The sequence below is a fragment of the Mangifera indica genome, chromosome 2 (assembly GCF_011075055.1).
Source record: "Mangifera indica cultivar Alphonso chromosome 2, CATAS_Mindica_2.1, whole genome shotgun sequence".
NCBI classification, from domain to species: Eukaryota; Viridiplantae; Streptophyta; class Magnoliopsida; order Sapindales; family Anacardiaceae; genus Mangifera; species Mangifera indica.
In genome coordinates this window covers 13,832,364-13,854,569 of record NC_058138.1, presented here as the reverse complement: position 1 = coordinate 13,854,569, position 22,206 = coordinate 13,832,364, and the positions used below count along the sequence as shown (strand labels likewise).

The 22,206-nt window shown below is 34.2% G+C and overlaps 3 protein-coding genes across 3 annotated transcripts in view; all 3 read left to right on the top strand.

The window, feature by feature from the left end:
- LOC123209186 (putative disease resistance protein RGA3) overlaps positions 1-5,522 on the top strand; it is a 37,630-nt gene extending 32,108 nt beyond the window's left edge. The window contains exons 10-15 of the mRNA XM_044627035.1: positions 3,856-4,012; positions 4,099-4,180; positions 4,337-4,644; positions 4,874-4,973; positions 5,117-5,162; positions 5,261-5,522. The gene's annotated coding sequence lies outside the window, so the exon portion shown is untranslated. The remainder of the gene's footprint in view (positions 1-3,855; positions 4,013-4,098; positions 4,181-4,336; positions 4,645-4,873; positions 4,974-5,116; positions 5,163-5,260) is intronic.
- LOC123208566 (disease resistance protein RGA2-like) lies at positions 303-1,375 on the top strand. The gene is made up of 2 exons (XM_044626100.1): positions 303-617; positions 752-1,375. The coding sequence occupies exons 1-2, from the start codon at positions 303-305 to the stop codon at positions 1,373-1,375; spliced, it is 939 nt and encodes a 312-aa protein (XP_044482035.1).
- LOC123209185 (putative disease resistance protein RGA4) lies at positions 981-3,845 on the top strand. The gene is made up of 2 exons (XM_044627023.1): positions 981-3,215; positions 3,318-3,845. The coding sequence occupies exon 1, from the start codon at positions 1,570-1,572 to the stop codon at positions 3,172-3,174; it is 1,605 nt and encodes a 534-aa protein (XP_044482958.1). The 5' UTR covers positions 981-1,569; the 3' UTR covers positions 3,175-3,215; positions 3,318-3,845.
- Positions 5,523-22,206: the final 16,684 nt, after the last annotated feature.

Below are 22,206 nucleotides of genomic sequence, written 5' to 3'. Positions count from 1 at the left end.
AGATTTTGGTTGGTTACAGCTTTTGGTTTCGTCATTTACATAAACTCTCAAGCATCTTTTTATAGTGGGTGTCATTGTTGAACCAATTTTCTTTGATAGTGTTAATTTGATTGGCTCCATTGAATACCACTGCTTGCTAGTGGATGGGACTACATTTTACTTGGTTATCATCACATTATAATATAATATATGACCCAGGAAATTAATTGATTATATACCTGAAAGAGCTCCATTTTCATAAAACTAGTATTCCAGTTTCTTCTCCTGTGAAAATTATTCAATATTGTTTACCATCTCTGAGTATGGCTGAGGCAATTGTTAATCTTGTCTTGGAGCAGCTGCTTCAAATCACTACTCAAAAGATAGGGGAAGAGGTGAGTCTTGTTGGTAATGTCAAAATTGAAGTAGAAAAACTTCGGAGCAATCTTCGAGCCATTCAAGCTGTGCTACTTGATGCAGAGGAGAGGCAAATGAAGGACAAAGCTGTGAGACGTTGGTTAGATCAGCTCAAAGACACATCCTACGACATGGAAGATGTGTTGGATGAGTGGAATACTGAAATCATGAAGTTGCAGGTTGAAGGAGATCTTGAAGATGCTCCTGCTCCTAAGCAGAAGGTACCTTCCTTCTTCCTCTGTTCTTGCTTTGGTATCAAACAGGTTGTTTTGCGCCGTGATATAGCACAAAAGATAAAAGAATTAAATGAAAAACTAGATATTATTGCCAAAAAAAAGATACATACAATTTCAAGGAAATGAAGAGTATAGAAGCACCTGAACGAATTCGAACTACGTCTTTAGTTGATGTGGCTGAAATATATGGTCGAGAATTTGAGAAGAATTCTTTAGTTAGTAAGTTGTTAGATGAGAGAAATGAAGAACAAAAAGACCTTTCCGTCATCTCACTTATAGGGATGGGAGGAATTGGAAAAACAACTCTTGCTCAACTAGCTTACGATAATGACGAGGTCAAAAGTCATTTTGACACAAGAGTTTGGGTGTGTGTATCAGATCCTTTTGATGAGTTAAGAGTTGCTAAATCAATCATTGAAGGATTGAAATGTCATACTGATAATTTAGTTGAATTGGAGTCTCTTTTGCAATGTATTCATCAATGTATTTCTGGCGAGAAATTTCTTCTCGTTTTAGATGATGTGTGGTTAGAAAATTACAATAAATGGAAACAATTTTATTATTGTCTAAAGTATGGCTCCCATGGTAGTAAAGTTTTGATTACAACAAGGAAAGATACAGTTGCATCTACTATGGGATCAGTTGATCCTATCATTGTGGAGAAATTATCTGAGGAGGAATGTTGGTTGTTGTTTAGACAATTCGCATTTTCTGGTAGGCCTCCTAAAGAGTGTGAAAATTAGAGGAAATTGGAAGAGAAATTGTTGCAAAGTGCAAGGGCTTGCCGCTTGCTGCAAAAACTCTTGGCAGTCTCTTGCGATTTAAGAGAACTAGAGATGAATGGTAACGAATTTTAGATAGTGAAATTTGGAAACTAAAAGAGATTAAGAAAGATCTCTTTTTACCTTTGTTGTTGAGTTATAATGATTTGTCATCCATGATTAGAAGATGTTTTTTATATTGTGTTATCTTTCCAAAAGATCATAATATAAAGAAAGATCACTTGATTAAATTATGGATGGCTCAAGGTTATCTTGGGTTGGACAATGATACAGAGATGGAGGTAATAGGCCAAGAGTATTTTGATCATCTAGCATCTCGATCATTCTTCCAAGAGTTTCAAAAAGATGATGATGAAAATATCATAAGCTGCAAGATGCATGATATAGTTCATGACTTTGCTCAATTTCTCAGTAAGAACGAATATTTTACTGTAGAAATCAATGAGGGCAACAAAGAGCTAGTCATAAACACTTCCAATGAGAAAGCCCGACATTCTATGTTAATGCTTAACAACAGGGCTACATTTCCCATCTCCATCTGTAGCATCAAGAGTTTGCGGAGTCTCTTAATTGGTTGTGAAGATTATAAATATTTGATGCCTAATGATGTTCTACCAAATCTCTTTGGTGAATTCACATGTTTAAGGGCATTAGTCATAAGTTACGAATTCAGAATTTTTGGAGGAGTGAATTTGATTACAACGATTCCAAAAGAGATAAAAAAATTGATACATTTGAAATATCTGAATTTGTTTGGTCAGGATGTGGAAAAGCTTCCAGGAACTTTATGTGAGTTATACAATCTGCAAACTTTAGATATTTCTTGGTGTTTAAAGCTTAAAGAACTGCCTCAAGGGATGGGGAAGTTGATAAACTTGCGGCATTTGATTAATCTTCGAACAAGATCATTAAGTTACATGCCCAAGGGAATCGAGAAATTAACTTGTCTCCGAACATTGAGTGAATTCGTTATCAGCAGTGATGGTAGTAAAACATGTAGTACTCTTGCATGCTTGAAAGATTTGAAACATTTAAGAGGAGAGCTTCATATTAGAGGGCTAGGAAATGTGACCAATGTGAGTGAGGTTAAGAGAATGCAAATTCTCAGCAATAAGAAAAACCTCTTCTATTTAACGGTTAGTTTCAATAAAGATGGAGAAGGAGAGAGGAAAAATGATGATGATGAGTTACTTCTTGAGGCTTTGCAACCGCATCCAAATTTAGAAAAATTACGTATAGAATATTACAGAGGCAGCACTTTTTATTCTGATTGGATCATGTCTTTAACCGGGCTCAGGGAATTGTGTCTTGACGCTTGCAGTAATTGTATGCATTTGTCTCCCTTGGGAAAGTTGCCATCACTTGAATCACTATGGATACTAAGGATGAGTGTGAAAAAACTAGTTACGGGAATCGAAAGCGATGGTGCATCTTCATCATCTACATCAGTTATTCTCTTTCCCAAGTTGAAAGTTCTTGAATTTTCTACTATTATCGAATGGGAAGAGTGGGATTACGGGAATACAATTTTGCCATGCCTTGCTTCTTTGTCAATCAGTTACTGTGGAAAATTACGTGCACTGCCTGATGGCCTTCTCCAGGGGGCGAAAAAACTACAACATTTGGAGATTTCTGAAAGTAATCTTTTGGAAGAACATTACAGAAAGGGAACAGAAGAGGACTGGCAAAAGATCTCCCACATTCCCAACATCAGATTCAATTATTCATATCTACAAGGAGGCCCACTCCCACTCCGTTGAGTTCTCAAATGGCTGCAATTACCAACCATCAATCCGCAAAGGTAACTCCTCCGCATCCTCTAATATTTAAATGTAATGTTAATAGTGTGGAATGAGCAGAAATTTTGGATCTTTTACCTGTCTTTGACAAATTTTGATTGTAGGAGGTCTGCAAAAATATTGAGCATGATGGTGGTTGCAGTGTTATGCTGAAAGGAACAGAGGAGATAGTTATGTACAAAAGAAGTTGGATTTCACTTGTGTCACTGTTTGTATGAGTTGTGGTTTGATTTTCTTCATTAAGTCGTTTGTTTTTGCTGTGACAACTTTCTTTGTCAAAAACTTGCATGTAATATATGGTGTGTTTTATTGGAAATTAGGTGTAAATTATTAAATATATGTTATATGGTATGAGCTGAACATATTGGAAATATCTTATGTATCCTCACTTGTTGGAGGTCATAACCCCACTTTTCAAAGATGAATTTCTGATAATGTTAAGCTTTTCCTTTTTCTTTTTACTAAAGCATGTAATGTTTTACATTAGTTTCTAATTTCGTCAAATATTAATTTTCTCAGTCCAACACGTCAATGTTATCAAATACGGGTTGGATATTCTTTCTGAAGGCTTCTTTGTTTCTTGATTTCTTATTAATGGTTGCATATCACAGTATTGCGTTTATTTCTTTGATGTTTATGAAGAAGCTATCATCAGAGTTTGTTTCAATTACTGGAGGGCATAGAAATGCAGAGCCAGTTTTCTTATTTATGGAAGAAGAAACTTTGTTGACACACTTGTCAATAAAAGATAATTTTTCTGATGAAACAAAAAGCTCAATCTGTTCTTAACATTTTCCTGGTGAGCTTCCGACTGATCTACGTTTCTATCTTTGGCTTGCTTCTTGCACAGAACAAATGGCCATTTATAATAGATAATTGAAACAGAGTATTTTCCAAACTAAACTCGGGAAACTTTGAAGAGAGGAAGAATGGGTTTTGAAGTGTAGCCAAACAAGCTAACTTAATGGTTTGTTGTACTTTCCCAATATTGCTCTCTGCACTTTCTTCAATTCTTGGTGTTTAATTAGAATGCACATTACATCTTTGTGTAATTGGTTCTGTTCTTACTTTGATGCTTGTTAATTATATGCTGACAATTTCAATTATATGTAAAACATTCCAGGCCCTACCAATGGAGTACCGAAGTGCACCATGCAGTGAAGAAAACTTGATTAAGATACTTGTCGGCAAAAAGAAATTCTACAAGATGAAACAATTGCTCAAATCCTGGTCTTACATTTGCTTGGCAAGCTAGCATTTAATACTGCAACTGATTTGCTGAGGAAATGCTCAGAGTGCAAATTAGGCAATGAATTAAGGGCCAATAATAATAATTTTTCAATGTCAGAAATTTCACTGAGACCCTTGTAACAAACAGCAAATTTGCCTGACGGAAGAAGTGCTACATTTTTTGGATTTCAAATTTTCTTGGTGAGTACATCTGATGTATATTTTTGTTGTTTTGCCTCCAGTGGGTTGGAGGTAGACATTGTTTTTCGTTCTTGTTTTAATGATTATTTAAAACAGAAAGATGTTGGAGTATTAATAGAAGAGATAAGTCATTTTAGTTTATGGAGGGCTAGACCGCAATCCTATGTTTCTTGAAACTGTTCCTTTAGTAATTGTCTGCACTATTCTTCTATTGATGTTGTCTATGCAGCAATGGATATACCATCAGATCTTACAGAGCTTGGAAGAACTCCAGTAGCAGTCATCTCTGCTGGTGTAAAGTCCATTTCAGATAGACCCTAGAGTACTTGGTACTTACTAGTTCACCTTCGATATCTGTAAAGTGATTCACCTGCAATTATAAGTTACTTTTTAGGAATTTTCATCCAATAGTAACTCTCTTCTAAATGTGATTAGAATTAATGTGTCTTCTTTATTTTTTACAATAATATAGGTGCCTTGTTGTGTCTACAGCCCACAAGACTGTCCTCGGTTAATTTGTAAGTGAAAAAATCCACTAATGGTATAATTTTTTTGATTAATAATGAAATTTTAAGTAATTCCTGTTTTCTGTTTTGGTGGCTGTTATTGATTGCAGATGTGAACCTGAAACTTGAGCTTGGTTCTGGAATCTTGATTGCTATTCCAGTACCAAAGGAATATGCAGCTTCTGCAAATTTAATTGAGTCTCCATTTTTGCTGGCCTTTTTATATTATATTGAATTCATCCATATATATTATATTCTTTGTACATAATTGATGTTTTAGCACCAGGACACAGCAGATGCATGTGCAGCTTTTTTATTTGTCTTCTGTTGATCCCTAATACCTTGAATGTGGCATGATTTTGATTTGGCCTCCCTTGTTATGATGTTTGGCAGGGTTTGTTGAGTTAGCCTTGTATGGCCATGAACTCTTGGACTCCGCATATTCCTTTTATTTTGGATTTTGTTTCTTTCATACAGACCAAATTAATGTGTAGATATATTCAAGTCTTGAATAAAACCAGTTCAAATGCTAGGTTGACTATTTAGGAAAGCTGATTTTTCCATTCAAATATTAATTTATTGATATTCGAAAATCGGTTACCTGAATTGAACTGAATTCGTTTTTAGTATAAGTGATTTAGAATTAGAGAGAATGATTGAAAAGAAACCTTAGAAGTTGGTTGAGTAAATTGATTTAATTGGAGGAATAAAGTCGAAACTGATGAACGAGGAAGGCAAAAGAAATGGTGTATAGTTAAATTTGTGGATAGCAATCGGTTCCTGAATCCATCTTCTTGCTCCAAACAAAAATTGATTGAAAAGGAACAGTCATTTAGATGATATATCATTCAGTTGTACCAGTTTTATCACCCCCTGTATTGGGTGTTCCACTCCTTACAATGTCTGTTCACGAGTCTACGTATGAACAAATTGTATTGTGAAGAGTATGGGCTTTTGCCAACTCATATACACTTTTAAAACATGTTTTCACTTCTAAGGGGTTTTACCAGACCCATAATGCTCTTCCCTCGCCTCATTATATTCATGTGCCTTATGTGGATCACCTCAACACCAGTCTACGTTAGGTTGGAGAGCGATACGCACATCAGTTTATTGTTAGAAGATGAGAGAGCCTCCAAACGTGAGTTAATATTTAAAATGCCCTATAGTATTTTTTGGTTTAAAAAAAGATATCCATAATTTGATCTTGGTTTAACTGTGTGGATGAATATTATGTTGTTTAAAATTTGATTTTCTCTTCTGCTGCATTCTTGATATTTTGAATCCATGACAATAACCAACATTTACAATGTCAAGTTTGGATGATCTTGAACAAGACATTAGTGTGCAACTCAAAGTAGTAAGAGTCGGCTTAACTCCTTCCATCCTCCTAAAAAGCTAAATGCGTGATTTTCCATTACCTTTTGAGCTGTATCCAGCAATGACTGCATTACAAGCAATTAAATTAATTGTTTATTTGATAAAGATAAATAGGTTTGGGGTTTGAAGCACATTTTGCACCATTTGGACTGATAATACACAACTTTTACTTTTTATATGGCCCAAGTGCTGAAAGTAGCATTGCCAATTCCATCACATAAAATTGTTACATGACAAGTTGATTTAGAATCTATTCTTTTTGCTTTTGTTTTGCAGGATTTAAAGCAGCCCATTAACCTGAGTGTTTATGACTTTTACATTTCCTTGAACTTGTTACCGTCTTCAACTAAGCACTATTCATTTTCACTCCAGTAACCATTGTTGCCCATTTTAGCTTTAATTCACAAAGATGCTGAGTAGAGAACCTAATTTATAGTTTATATTCATTATAAATATATATAATTTTATTGATAAAGTATACATCAATTACTTTAGACCTTTTGTGTGTACGTGTTTTTGAGTTAAGACAATGTAGTACTCATAAACTAATTTTAGAATCTATTGCTAATAATGTTAGATGTCTTTAAGTATTTAATATGTTATCCTTGGAATGTTGCAATTACTTGGATATTATATACAGTTTGATTTCGGATAAAATCGGGGTTTAACATTATATTGATTAAGTCAATTTTTACTACTAATACATGGCATTACTTTGCTTAGTGGGTGACATAATGAAGTGCTGGGCCCTGCTATATGATTCTTATATTCTTTTACGTTCTTTAAGACTTTGAATTTACACTTATGCACCTAACGTGGGTGGGGAATCCTTTAAAGTATTGCCTCGTCAGGTTGACCATACTGGCTGGTTATGAAGAATTGAAAGAATATTTATTAGCATTTTCACATTAATTACAACCACATATACAAATTCATATTTTTCTTCAGCTCTCTTATCATACAAGTAGTTACCTGATTCTCTGGTTATGGCTGAAGCGCTTATTTCCGGTGTCTTAGAGCAGTTGATTTCAGTAATTGGTGAAGGCATACAACAGGAGGTGGGGCTAGTTGTTGGTGTTGACAAAGAAGTTGAAAAGCTGAGAAGCAATCTTGAAGCTATTCAAGCTGTGCCGGTTGATGCAGAGGAAAGACAAGTGAAGGAGAAAACTGTAGAACTTTGGTTAGATCGGCTCAAACAGGCTTCCTATGACATTGAAGATGTGTTGGGTGAGTGGAACTATGTAATTCTAAAACAAAAAGTTGAGGGAGTTGATGATGCTACCGTTCCTAAGAAGGAGTGTTTCTTCTTTCCCTCCTCTTGCTTTTCATTCAAACAAGTTAGTTTACGTAAAGACATTGCAATCAAGATAAAAGAAGTAAATGAAATTCTAGATGTCGTTACAAAACAAAAAGAGATGTATGGTTTTAATGCAATTAGAAGGGCTGAAAAGGTAGAACGAGTACAAACCACTTCATTTATTGATGTGTCAGACAAATGCGGTCAAGATGATTGTAAGAGTATTTTAATACATAAGTTGTGTGAGAGCAATGAATAATGCCTCCCTATCATCTCTCTTATAGGGATGGGAGGTATCAGAAAAATAACTCTTGCTCAATTTTCTTACAACATGATAAGATAATTAATAGTTTTGATGAAAGAATATGGGTATGTGTATTAGAACCTTTTGATGAGTACAAGATGCTAAAGTAATTATTGAGGCTTTAGAAGGTTCTACTTTGAATTTAAGTGAATTGCAATCACTTTATGTACATATTAGTACATCAATCCAAAGAAAGAAATTTTTTTTTGGTGTTAGATGATGTGTGGATTGAGGATTTAAAAAAATGGGAACCATTGTATCATTGTTTGAAAAATGGTGTCCATGGAAGTAGAATTTTAATTACAACACGCAAGGAGTCGGTTGCAAAAAAAATGAGTTCGATTGATATTATCAATGTTGAAGGGTTGAGTGATGATGAATGTTAGTTGTTGTTTAAGCGAATAACATTTTTTGGTAGACCTCTTGAGGAATGTGAAAGACTAGAAGAGATTGGCAAAAAGATTTCAGGCAAGTGCAAGGGTTTGCCTCTTGTTGCAAAGACCTTAGGAAGTCTCTTGCGTTTAAAAAAACGTTGGGAAGAGTGGAAATGCATCTTAGATAGTAAATTATGGAAACTTGAAGAAATCAAAGAAGATGTTTTCTGACCATTATTATTGAGTTATAATGATTGGTCTTATACGATAAAACGATATTTCGTATATTGTGTTATCTTTCCTAAGGATTATAAAATACAAAAAGATGAATTGATTAAACTATGGATGGCTCAAGGATATGTTAAAAAAGAAGAAAATAAGGCAATGGAGATAGTCGGAGAAAAGTATTTTGACTATTTAGCTTCACGATCATTATTCCAAGAGTTTAAAAAAGATGTTGAAAATAATGTAATTAGATGTAAGATGCACGATTTAGTGCATGCCTTTGCTCAATTCTTAAGTAATAATGAATATCTCCACATAGAAGTTGGTGCCCTTAAAGAGCCAACCATAAACTTTTGTAACTATGAGAAAGTTTGTCACGCCATGGTAACAATATATGATAAACATATATTTCGTGATTCCATATTTAGATTAAGAATGATGCGTACTTTCTTAAATGATACTCAACATTCCAAGGCTACATTACCTCATGATATCTTGCCTAAATTATTTGGTGAATTGACATGTTTAAGGGCATTAAGTATAACTAGAAAGTGGCAGCAAAATGGTTTGATTAAAGACATCGCTGAAGAGGTAGGAAAATTGATACATTTGAGATATCTTAATTTGAGTGGCTTAAAAATGAGAAAACTTTCTGAAGCATTATGTGGATTATATAATTTGCAAACTTTAGATATTAGTTGGTGTCCTGAACTGGAAGAATTACCTTAAGGGATGGAAAAATTAATAAACCTAGGGCATCTAGAAAATGATGAGACTTGGTCATTAAAATACATCCCAAAAGGAATTCAAAAATTGAGTAATCTCCGAACCTTAAGGTATTTCGTGGTAAGTGATAGTAATGATGAGAAAGCATGTAGTCTTGAAGGTTTGAAATACCTTAATCTCTTTGGAGAGTTGTATATAAACAAGTTGGGAAGTGTATTAGATGTTGAGGAGGTTAAAAGATAAAAAATAAAGAGTCAAAAAAGCCTCTTTGGTTTGGCGCTAGATTTCAAAAAAAATGTTAATGGAAGAGAGAGGAGAAATGAGGAGGATGAAGCACTTCTTGAAATCTTACAACCATCTTTTAATTTGGAGAAATTACAAATACTAGAGTACGGAGGCAACACTATTTTGCCCAACTGGATGATGTCCTTAACCAAACTCAGACACTTAACACTTAGTGGTTGTAGTAACTGTAAGCATTTGCCTCCCTTGGGAGAATTGTCATCCCTTGAATATTTAGCTATTAGATATATGGGCAATTTGAAACGTGTGAGTAATGAATTTTTGAGAAAAGAAAATGACATCACATCTTCGTCATCTTTTTTCTTTCCTAAATTGAAAAGAATTGAATTTTCTTATATGTCTAAGTGGAAAGAGTCAGATTACGAGATTACTAGAATTGGAAGGAAAAAAGTTTGTTAGAATCATGCCATCTTTGGTTTCCTTGAAAATTTACAACTGCCCCAAATTGAGGGTACTACCAGGACACCCTCTTCAGGATACAAGATTGAAAAGAGATACTTCTTATTGTCCTCAGCTAGGCTGCCCTAGAAGGTGTCAATAAGAGGTAATTTTATTTGCTTATTTCTTTAAAATAATGTATTTGTGATTGAATATTTATTTAAATATTTAGTAAATAATGAATATCATATTAAATTTATTTAATTGCTAATTATAAATCATTGGGTAAAGGAAAATTATCATCATCCTTCAAATATTTCAGTTTTTAATTTATTAATTATTGCAAATAGAAATATGTTTGAATTTATTTATTATTTGGTATGAAATTTAAAATTAATGCTTAAATAAAATTTTCCTATTAATAATAATAAATATGCTACTCCATTTATATTTTAATGTATGAGCAACTAGTAAGAAATTGTTCAACATTTCTTCTTTTATCTTCAAGGCATTAATGAGAGCACTTTCCAACCTATTTAATTAATATTGTGAAGTATTTTCTAGCCTATTTAGATTAGTTAAAAAAACAGAGCATTTTCCAAAAACAAAATATGAAACTCTGAAATTTTTTTGATGGCCAGCCTAGTTTTCAGATGTATCAGACTTTCTAAGATATTGAAACAAGACAGCAAATTTCATAACCCAAGTTTTCATAAATTTATTATATGATATAATTTTCTATTCACAGTTTCAAATTTCAGCCTCAGAACAAATATTTATTGTTTCAATGCAGTGTTTTGGGCTATTGGAAGAGAGAAGGGATATTTGTACAACAGTACTCAAGAAGAACTCGTTCAAGGTTTGCTTTATTCAGTAGTGAGGCAAGTTAGCTATGTTAAGACATTTTTTTCTCTTTGAAATTACTGAAACCGCGCTTTATTTTCCTCTGCAGAACTTTGTATCATGCTGGAAAATTTTGACAGGCCCAGAAAAATTATCCCAGTATGTAATTTCGCATTAAGGAAGCAGAAAAAAATGGCAAGGGTGGATTAGTTAATGGCATGTTTTCTTACTGATCTCTATGTCTTTCTTCATTTCTTTAATATTCTGTATATGATACTATTATTTCGTCAATATGCTGAACAAATTTTCTAGTCGGACTCTTAATTTAGAGAATTTATTTGTTTTGTAACTGATTGACAGAATAAATACTCCAGGGAAAAGCAAAGAAGGAGACGTTAAATTTGACAAACATGAAAATATCTTTAATGTGATATTTTCTATGCCCCTCAAAATGACTGAAATGGTTGGTTTACTTTCTCACTTCTCTATTTTTCCTTCATGTTGCACATCACATCTTTGTTAATTATTCTTGAAATTCTTTAATATTAATGCAGAAGTGATTTATGTATCTGTTATTTGCTTTCTCTTACTGTTGGATAGCTCATTCACGAGGGAGCTGCTCAAATTACAATGGATTCTCTCTTTGAAATCATTTGGCAGACTGAGGTAGTTGTTGCATTCCTTTTCTTGACCAAGAGTTGCATATATTAAAACTTTTATTCTTCTTTCTTAAAGGTCATGTCCCCAGTTTGTGTACATCAATTTTCTTCTAAGGTTTAAGTGCTTTTTGTCTTTTATTTGAAGGCATGTAATAATCTATTTATGTTTTCTATATCATCAAAATATTTATTGTCTGACGACAGCCTTTTGTTTCAGATTTATCAAAATATTTATCATCAAAATATGTTTTCTATTTATGTTACAATTGTATTTCTATAAATAATGGTTGAATTTTGATTTCACAGTGAGCTTTAGCATCAAATGTTCACGGAGTGATGGCTTGATGGAGACAAGAAATACAGACGGAATGGTAAAAGAATGCAAGATGGAGATATCTAATCTAGGAAAATGGTGAATTGTAACAAGAGATAATGCCACTTACTGATTAGTTGTGAGATCAAAATTTTCATGTATATTTAGTTGTTCGGGATATTGTTAAAATGTACTTGTTTTAAATCTCTTTGAAAACATCATTCTGTCAACACGTATTTGCTTCCAAAGGCATTTAAAATTCTTTTGCCTTTCTATCATAAAAGCAACCTTGTTGAGTGACTGTAAACTGCTAGATTGACCAAATTGAGATTATTATACTTTGGGTCGCAAATGTGGTTTGATATGTTAAAATTTTTGCTGAATCTATTTTTAGACATTGCACATGTGAAAAATAATGCTCTTCCTGGCCCTAAGATTGCTGCAGCACTTTCCCAGCTGAGACAACATTGTAGTTAAGGTAAGCTGCTTATGCTTCTATTGATTTCTTAAATTTAGATGTTATTGCAGAAGAAAAAGAAATGTATAAACTTGATGTAAGTGTTAGATTTGAAGCCAATAAAATAACATACCTTACTGAGTTTTTGAATCTGCAAAGTTACAGCAAAAATTCAGAAAGCAGGGCAGCAAGGTAACAGCATCAAGATGAAAGAAAGAGAGCTGAAGAAAAGATAAAAATTTTTTTTCCGGAAGTTGTATTTCCTTCATTAATTAAGGATACTTATACAAGAAGGCAAGTACAAACAAGCCATACCAATGACCATACTTTATATACCAAAGTTCCTTAGTTTAAGGTAAGCCACACATCTTACTTACTCCAACTAAAGTGACTTAATCAAATACAAAATGCTTAACCAAAAAACAGTAAGCAAGTTACAACTTCAATATTCTAGTTTGCTAACACTCCTCCTTAGAAATTGAAGTTGTTACACCAAGCAAGTGTCTCAATTTTTCAAATTGAGATTTAGGAAGAGGCTTGGTTAGAATATCAGCAACTTGATCAGTGGAATTGTAGTGCTTTAAAGTTATTTCTCCTGATTTTTCAGCCTCTCAGATTGCATGAAACTTTACACTTATATGCTTGGTTCTTCCATGTTGAATGGGATTTTTAGCTATTGAGATGGCTGATTTATTGTCAACATATATAGTAACACTCTTGGAGAAATGGCAGTCCAAATCTGTGAGCAGCTTCTTCAACCAAACAGCTTGGTTTGCAGCATTAGCAGCAACTATATACTCTGATTCAGCAGTGGATTGAGCAACAACCTCTTGTTTTCTTGAATTCCAGCAAAACATAGCTCCTCCAAAGCAGAAGCAATATCTAGAGGTGCTTTTATAATCATCTTGGCATCCTGCCCAGTCACTATCTGAGAACCCTATCAGCTCATCCTTTTGTTGACAAGAGAACCACAAACCATAGTCATAGGTGCCCTTGACATACCTTAAAATTCTTTTGGCAATTGACCAGTGGAAGATGCTTGGTTCTTGCATAAATCTGGACAGTAAAGAGGTGGCAAACATTAAATCAGGTCTGCTAGAGCACAGGTAAAGCAAACATCCCACTAATCTTCTATATTGAGTGGCATATACTTTTCCAGCTCCATCATTTTTCATAGGCTTTATATTAACAACAAGTGGAGTGGAAGCTGACTTGCAATTTGTCATATGGAACCTGCTCAATAAGTCTTTGGCATATCTTTCTTGCGAAATGAAAATTCCATCAGGAAGTTGGAGAATTTCCAAGCCAAGAAAGTACTTCATCAGGCCAAGATCAGACATCTCAAATTCCTTTTCCATGTTGAGTTTAAACTCCAACAATTGAGCAGCATCTCCTCCTGTCACCAATAAGTCATCAACATACAAGGATACAATGAGTTTAACTTCATCATTTTGTCTCTTGATGTACAAGGTAGGTTCACTTTGATTGCATACAAATCCTAGGCTTAGCAAGTGACCATGTATTCTACTATACCAAGCCTTAGGAGCTTGCTTAAGCCCATAAAGAGCCTTGTGTAACCTATAAACACACTCTTCTTTTCCTAGAATTACAAAGCCTTCAGGTTGATGAACATAAATTTCCTCATCCAGAATTCCATTCAAGAAGACTGATTTGACATCAAAATGATGTATCTTCCAGCCTGTTTTAGCTGATAAGGCTATTAAAAGCCTAATTGTGTCATACCTTGCTACAGGAGCAAAGGTTTCAGAGAAATCAGTCCCAGGTTGCTGCATATACCCTTTAACCACCAATCTGGCCTTGAGTTTGTTGACTGAACCATTAGGTTTTAGTTTTGTTCTGAATATCCATTTAACCCCAATTGGTTTGTGGCCTGCTGGTTTTTCCACTAAGTTCCAGGTTCCATTTTTTGTGATCACATTCAATTCCTCCTTCATGGCATTTAACCATTCATTATTTGAGGATGCTTCTTCAAAGTTCTCTGGTTCTTTCAGAACTAAATTACACCTCCTATAAATGTCATCAAGTGATCTCATTCTTGAAGCAGGAACTATCTCATCATTGTTACTTTCATGCAACAAACTTTCAGCCTTGGAAACTGATTCTGAAGAAGTTATGGGCTGAGAATGGCCATCTAAATTATTTTCCCAGCTCCAAGACTTTGCCTCATCAAATTTAACATTTCTACTAACCACAACACTTGAAGTTTGAGGAAGGAATATTCTATACCCTTTTGAGACATAACTATAGCCAATAAAAATTCTAATATCAGCCTTGGAATCCAGCTTTGATCTTTTCTCTTGTGGAACAAGGACATAGCAGATACAACCAAAGGTTTTTAGATGATCCACTGATGCTTTTCTTCCATGCCATTTTTCAAAAGGAGTAGCATTATCTAATGCTTTGGAAGGCAGCATATTCAGTAGGTATATGGCAGTATTGACAGCTTCTGCCCAAAACCTTTTTGGCAGCCTTTTTTCAAATAACAAGCATCTTGCCATTTCCATTATTGATCTATTCTTCCTTTCACTAACCCCATTTTGTTGAGGGGTATAAGGAGTGGTAAGTTGATGGATAATTCCTTTATTTCTACAATAATCAGCAAATGCATGAGAGGTGTACTCACCTCCATTATCAGTTCTCAGAATTTTAATTTTAGTTGCTGATTGTTTTTCCACTTCCAATTTGAATCTTTTGAAAGTGTCTAGGACTTCACTTTTTAGCTTGAGAAAGTAACTCCAACAATATCTAGTTAGGTCATCAATGAAGATTAGCATGTATTTGCTTTCATTCAATGATGAGGTATCCATAGGACCACACAAGTCAGAATGCAGCAGCTGAAGTTTTTCATTTGCTTTCCAACTACTTTTTGCAAAAGGCAGCCTAGCTTGCTTCCCAAATTGACATACTTCACACAACTCTTTGGGGTCAATTATAGTAGGTAAATTCAGAACTAGTTCATCATCATGCATACTTTTCAAAGCAGAAAAATTGAAGTATCCTAGTCTACAGTGCCATAATTTTGATTCATCAACAACTATGTTTGCTGAATTAGCTTCTGGAAATTGCCATTTGACAGCAAAATTATTGTCTTTCATACCTACTGACATGACCTCAAGACCATTCTTATCACAAATAAAGCATGTATTATTCTCAAAGTTGAGAGAATATCCATTTTGCATCATTTGACCAACACTCAGCAAATCGTGACTTATATTTGGAACATAAAGTACATCATGTATGAGTTTGGTACCTTTTAGTGTCTTGACTAGGACTGATCCTTTGCCTTTGACCTACAGCAAGTCTCAATTTCCTATTCTGACTTTGGAGCAGAAAGCAGAGTCAAGATTGGTGAAAAGTGAAGCATCATGTGTCATATGGCTTGAACAACCATTGTCAATCAACCAGGCTGTAGGTGCTTGATTCTTCTGTAAAACATGACATAAAGCCACAAACAAACTTTCATTTGAGACTTCTTGATTTTCAGCAATTTGAGCTTGCTAAGTATTCTGACCTTGGCTTGATGGCTTGTTTCTACACACTTTATCAATGTGTCTTTGTTGATTACACAGCCTGCATCTTACATTTGGCCTAAACCAGCAATTGTTAGGAGAATGACCTTTTCTTTTACAATGAGGGCACAAAATAAGCTTTCCTTTTTTATCACTTTGTGACTTGTTCTTATCTCTTTTTTCATCTCTTCTGCCAAAAGATTGTTTCTTCCTGCCATAATCAGTCCAATTTTTATCTTGAACTCTCATACTCAAGGCTTGCTCAGTTGAATCTTCCTGCCTTAATGCCCTTCTTTGGTCTTGAGCTTTCAAGGCATTCAACACCTCAGATAAGGTGAGTTCAGAGAAGTCTTTGGAGTCTTCCAGTGAAGAGATCTTAGCTTCATATCTCTCTGGAACAGTGACAAGTATTTTTTCCACAACCCTTTGATTAGAAAGGGTCTCTCCCATTAGCCTGATTTGATTCACCACTTTGAGCACTCGGTCTGCATATTCTTTAACAGTTTCCACTTCCTTCATCTTCAGCACTTCAAACTCTCTCCTTAGGTTCAAGACATTCATTTGTCTTGACCTCTCATTTCCTAAGGAGTCTTCTTTCAACCTGTCCCAAGCTTTTTTGGCTGTTTCACATGGGACAATTTTTGTGAAAACAACATCAGTTACTGCTTGATGGATCATAGACAAGGTTCTAGGACTCTTGGTCATCTCTTCTTCATGCATTATAATTTGGTTCAAAGTTGGATTTGGCCCCAAAGGAGAGGGTTGTTTCTCCTCCTCAACAAACTGCCACAATCCTAAACCCCTCAAGAATGCCTTCATTTTTACTGCCCATATGTGATAATTCTCACCATTGTATATTGGTGGTGACATAGAAGAAGACATGGATGCCATGGAGCAATAACTGAGTAAATGGTTTTAAGGCTGGTTTTTTTTTTTTTTTTTTTTTCGGACAAGTTCATACACCCCTTAAGATCTCAAAGCTCTGATACCATGTTAGATTTGAAGCCAATAAAATAACATACCTTATTGAGTTTTTGAATCTGCAAGGTTACAGAAAAAATTCAGGAAGTAGGGCAGCAAGGTAACAGCATCAAGATGAAAGAAAGAGAGCTGAAGAAAAGATAACATTTTTTTTTCCGGAAGTTGTATTTCCTTCATTAATTAAGGATACTTATACAAGAAGACAAGTACAAACAAGCCATGCCAATGACCATACTTTATATACCAAAGTTCCTTAGTTTAAGGTAAGCCACACATCTTACTTACTCCAACTAAAGTGACTTAATCAAATACAAAATGCTTAACCAAAAAACAGTAAGCAAGTTACAACTTCAATATTCTAGTTTGCTAACAGTAAGTACGGAAAAATCAGAGTGAGTAAAAAATTACCAACTTTATGTGAAAGGTTCTCTATGCTAACATAGTTGAGTGTTTGATGTAAGCAACAATTAACACTTGACAAAACAAGTGGGTTACTTATGGTACCTGCTTAAAAATTGGTATGGATTTCAAGTTTTTGAACTCGTACCCATTTAGACATATACCTGTATAACATTTGTTTTTTATAGATGGGTCTACCTGGAATATAAAGCCACCTATGAATAGCATCTGGTATGCCAATTTCTTTCTTTCACTGAGATGCTGAAAATCATAATATAAAGGTTTCGGAGGCTTGAAAAATATGTTTTTCTAGATTTGGACCCATTAAACAATCCATTTGGATGTTAATCTAATAGGTTGTCCTTCATCTAGATATGTATTCGCAGTCATTGCAGTGTCCAACCTGCAATTATGCTGAGTTACTGACATTTTAATCAACCTATAGGAGCTTTGTGGTGGCATTTTGTTGTCCTTCAGGTTTTTTGGGTATCAGAATCACAAGCCATCCGCTAGGTTGGAGTGACAAGAATAATTTCAGTGTAAGCATTTGATTAATATTCTCTTGGAATTTTATTGGATGAGTAAAAAGCGAAATATTTAGCTTGATAAATTAATAATTACGAGTAACCCACCGGTTTATCCATACCTTTAGGGTTGCGAAATGTATCCAGTGTGGACGAAGCTGAAACATCACCACTTAAGAATCATGAAAACCTCTTTGATTTGAGTCTTTATTTTGAAAATGATTATATTGGAAGAGAGAGGAAAGATAAGGAGGATGAAACACTTCTTCAAATCCTACAACCATCTTTATATTTGGAGAAATTATGTCTATCTTATTACAGAGGCAATTTTATTTCACCCAACTGGATCATGTCCTTAACCAAGCTTAGGCACTTGACGCTTTATTCTCGTAGAAACTGTAAGCATTTGCGTCCCTTGGGTGAGTTGCCATCCCTTGAATCTTTAGACATCAGGTTTATGAACAGTTTGCTAAGGGTGAGTAGAGAATTTCTGGGAAAGGAAAGTGGTGGCACATTTTTGTCATCTATTTTCTTCCCCAAATTGAACAGAATTCAATTTTGAGAGGAGTGGAATTACGAGATTACTAGAAATAGAGAAGAAGAAGTTATTACAATCATGTCAGCTCTGTTTTCCTTGAATATTAACAATTGCCTCAAATTGAAGACACTACTAGAACACCTTGTTCAGAATACAAGATTGGAAAAACGTATTTCCAGTTTTCCTCTGCTAGGCAACCTTTGAAGCGTTAATGAGAGGTAGTGTTATTTGTTATTTTCTTTAAATAAATGTATTTGTGATTCAATATTCATGTAAATATTTAGTAATTAATTAATGTCATATTAAATTTATTTAAGTACTGATTATAACTAAATGGATAAAGGAAAATTATCATTATCCTTCAAATATTATGGGGGAGAATGAAGCAATTCCTGCAACCCTACCATTGCTATCTTAGATGGCATGCCCTGTTATATAGTTACAGTTTTTTTTTTTTTTTTCAAGTTTAAACTTGAAAGTACATCGCAGCATTATTACTTGTTCTGTATATTCTTTAATTTTTATTCAGAACTGATTTCTCTTGCTGTTGGTTGCTCTTTTATCAGGGGTTTTCTCAAATTACAGCGGATGCCCTCTATGCTTCACAGTGTTATATTATTTCTGTGATGTATGCGAAGTAGTTACTATTGATGGTGTGAATGATTTTCAGGGCTATTGAGAAGATGTTAAAACTTGAAACAAACATTTACCTAAACTCGATTTGTCTTTGGCCATATTGAAACCATTCATCAAAACTACCTTAACAGAACTTCTTGCTGGAAATAGTTCACAAACTTGGATAGAACCTATGCCCATACTCGTTGAAGGTCATAATTCATACTAAGGCATGTAATTTTCCATTTTTTGTTTCATATTTCATGAAAAACTTATTGTCTCAGTGCAGCATTTCGCGTTGTGAAGGAAAGGAAGAGTGGCCTTAGGAGACTAGATGAAAGAACTCAGTTAATGGTTGGTTATGTGTTTTCACTAATCTCTGTGTTTCTTCATTTCTTGATGTTCAAACAGAAAGAACATATCAGCCTTGTGCTTCTGATTCTGTTATTTACTTCAATAATAACCCAAACTGATTTACTATTCAGGCTTCCTGTGCTGATAATTTATAATTTCAGTCACTGATTAGCTGAAGAAAATGCTCAAGGGGTAAAGCAGTGGTGGAAACTTCATTGGTAATGGCCCATTAATTGGCTATGCATATAGAACCTGTTTTAAAATTAATGTCATCACTTTCATTTGCAATGCTATAATCAAATACTTGCATTTTTTTTTTACAGTGCTATTCTATCAAAAGATCATGAAATCATGATCAACTAAGATGATGAATTTGATCATAATGCGGCAAGATTGCTGGATGGAGAAATCTAATCAATGAGAGTGATGACTTGTGAGAATTTATAAATCAACTTCTACTTCTGTGAGACCAATAGTTTCATGTGTTTTCAGTTGTTTGAAATAGTAGTAACAGGGCCCTGATTTTATGTTTCTTTTGAATTCCCCTTCCTATAAATATTTCATTTTCTTTTAGAGGCACGTAAATTTCTTGTTTAATTCAATGAAAGATGCAATTTTATCCATGTACAATGCAGTTTTCTTCTACTAAGACAGATAAATTTCTATTAATCACAGTTTACCTTACAACAAATGTGGAAGAGAGGAGGGATAAATGTAGTGGATTGTAGGGTCAAATGGTTGGTGATGCTTTCCCACTTCTCTTTTTTTCTTGATGTGTAGTGTAAACTTCACAGCATTATTCATGGCTCAGTAAATTCTGTATGTAGTTTTAGATTTCATCAAATATTTACTGTCTCAGTGCAAGATTTTGCGTCATGGAAAACAGGAAGAATGGAATTCGGAGAGTAGTCAAAAGAAATTCAACTAATATTGAGTTAATGGTTGGTTATGCATTATAATAGTCTCTATTAATTTTTTTCTTCATATTCCTGGATATGTTTGTGATTTCTTTGTTTAATGTGCAGAAAGTATCACGACCTTGTGTTTCTGATTTTGTTGTTTCTTTAATGTGCAGAGCTGAATAACTAGTTGGTTACCTCTGCTGAGAATTTCCAATTCTGTAACTGATTTCGCTGAGGAAATGCTCAAGGTGCAAATTATTCTTCAGTGCCAGAAATTTCACTGGGACCCTTGTAACAAACAGCAAATTTGCCTGACGGAAGAATTGTTACATCTTTTGGATTTCACATTTCTTTGAAAACATCTTTCTGTTAACATGTGTTGGAAATATATATTGGGCTTACAAATGTGAAGATTGAAACTCATATTACATAAAACTAATTGGCTTGTGTTAAGGTCCACTCCACAATATTTATATACCACTTTTTTATGTTCTATTCATTAGATGTGAGACTCTTTTTCTTTCTTTTTTATTTGAGTCTCCAACACCCCCGTTTAAGTGTAAGCACCTAGGTTGTTAGGCTTGTTGCTTGGCTCAGCTGGTTTGTGGTTGGGTGCATTGTCACTTGTATCCAAGAACACTTAGGCTGTTAAACCGGCCGTTTAACTCGTGCTCTGATACCATGTCGTAAATATAAATTGGACTTACAAGTGTGAAGATTAAAACCCATATTATACAAAACTAATTGGCTTGTATACATGTATTTTGTTTTATCATAAAAGTATACTTTTTGAGTGACTGTAAACTGTTAGATTGACGAAATTGATAATATACATTGGGTTGCAAATGTGGTTTGATATGTTAAAATTTATAATGAATCAAATTTTAGACATTGCATATGTGAAAAATACTTCACTGAGTTTATATATAACCAATTTTATTGAGAATTGTATAGACTTTTATTACCTTATATACACTCTCAAAATACGTTTTCACTCCCGAAGGGTTCTACCAGACTTATAGTGCCCCTCCATCGTCTTTTTGTATTCATGTGGATCACCTCGACGCCACTCTATGTTAGGTTGGAGAGTGACACGCCTTAGAGATTTTCTTTTTTTTTGGCGGGGGGTGTTTTATATAAGAGTCCATAGTTTGATCATTGTTTAATTGTGTGGATGAATATTTATATTGTTTAAAAGCTCAAAACATGATGTGTTATCACCTTTCGAGTAATATCCAAGGATCACCGCATTAGTAGGGGTGAGCAAAACTGCAGGTACTTGGCTTTTAGTTTCGGCTTCTATCTAGAACAGGTCAATCTTGGGTAGGTTCTGGTTCCAATTTTTTGGAACTAAAACCAAAACCTATAAATAAATATCATGTAAAGGAAATCTTCAAAGTATTATATTTTTTTTGGATAGTTTGATGTTAATTTAAGTGAACACTATCCTAATAAAGGTCTTTAAATTAGTACTCTCATATTTGTTTGCTCTTCAATAATTCACTTTCCTGGGACAGGTTTTATAAATTTGCATAAAATGAAATTCACCCAAACAAGAAAAAGAACCAGATCTCTATTAAAATTATAACTCTTACTTCAGTCTAATTCATAACATTGCTATGCATCAATTACCAGCTACAACAAGAAAAATTTAACTCTCAAATAAATGAATTTATGTGCTTGTTCACAGCAAAAAAAAAAAAAATAAATAGTTTGATGTATTATGCAAACAATAATGCATAAACTATTTTATACCATTTAATCTAATACAGGTTCCGGGTATGAACCGGAACCTAAAGGGTCGGTTCCTGCCCAAAATCGACTTTATAGGTTCCAAGTTCTGTTTCCTATTTTTAGGAATCGACTGATTTCAATTCCTAAAAAATTCATAGGGTGTCTTGACCCGCTCACCTCTACACATTACAAGCAATTAAATTAATTGTTTGTTTAATAA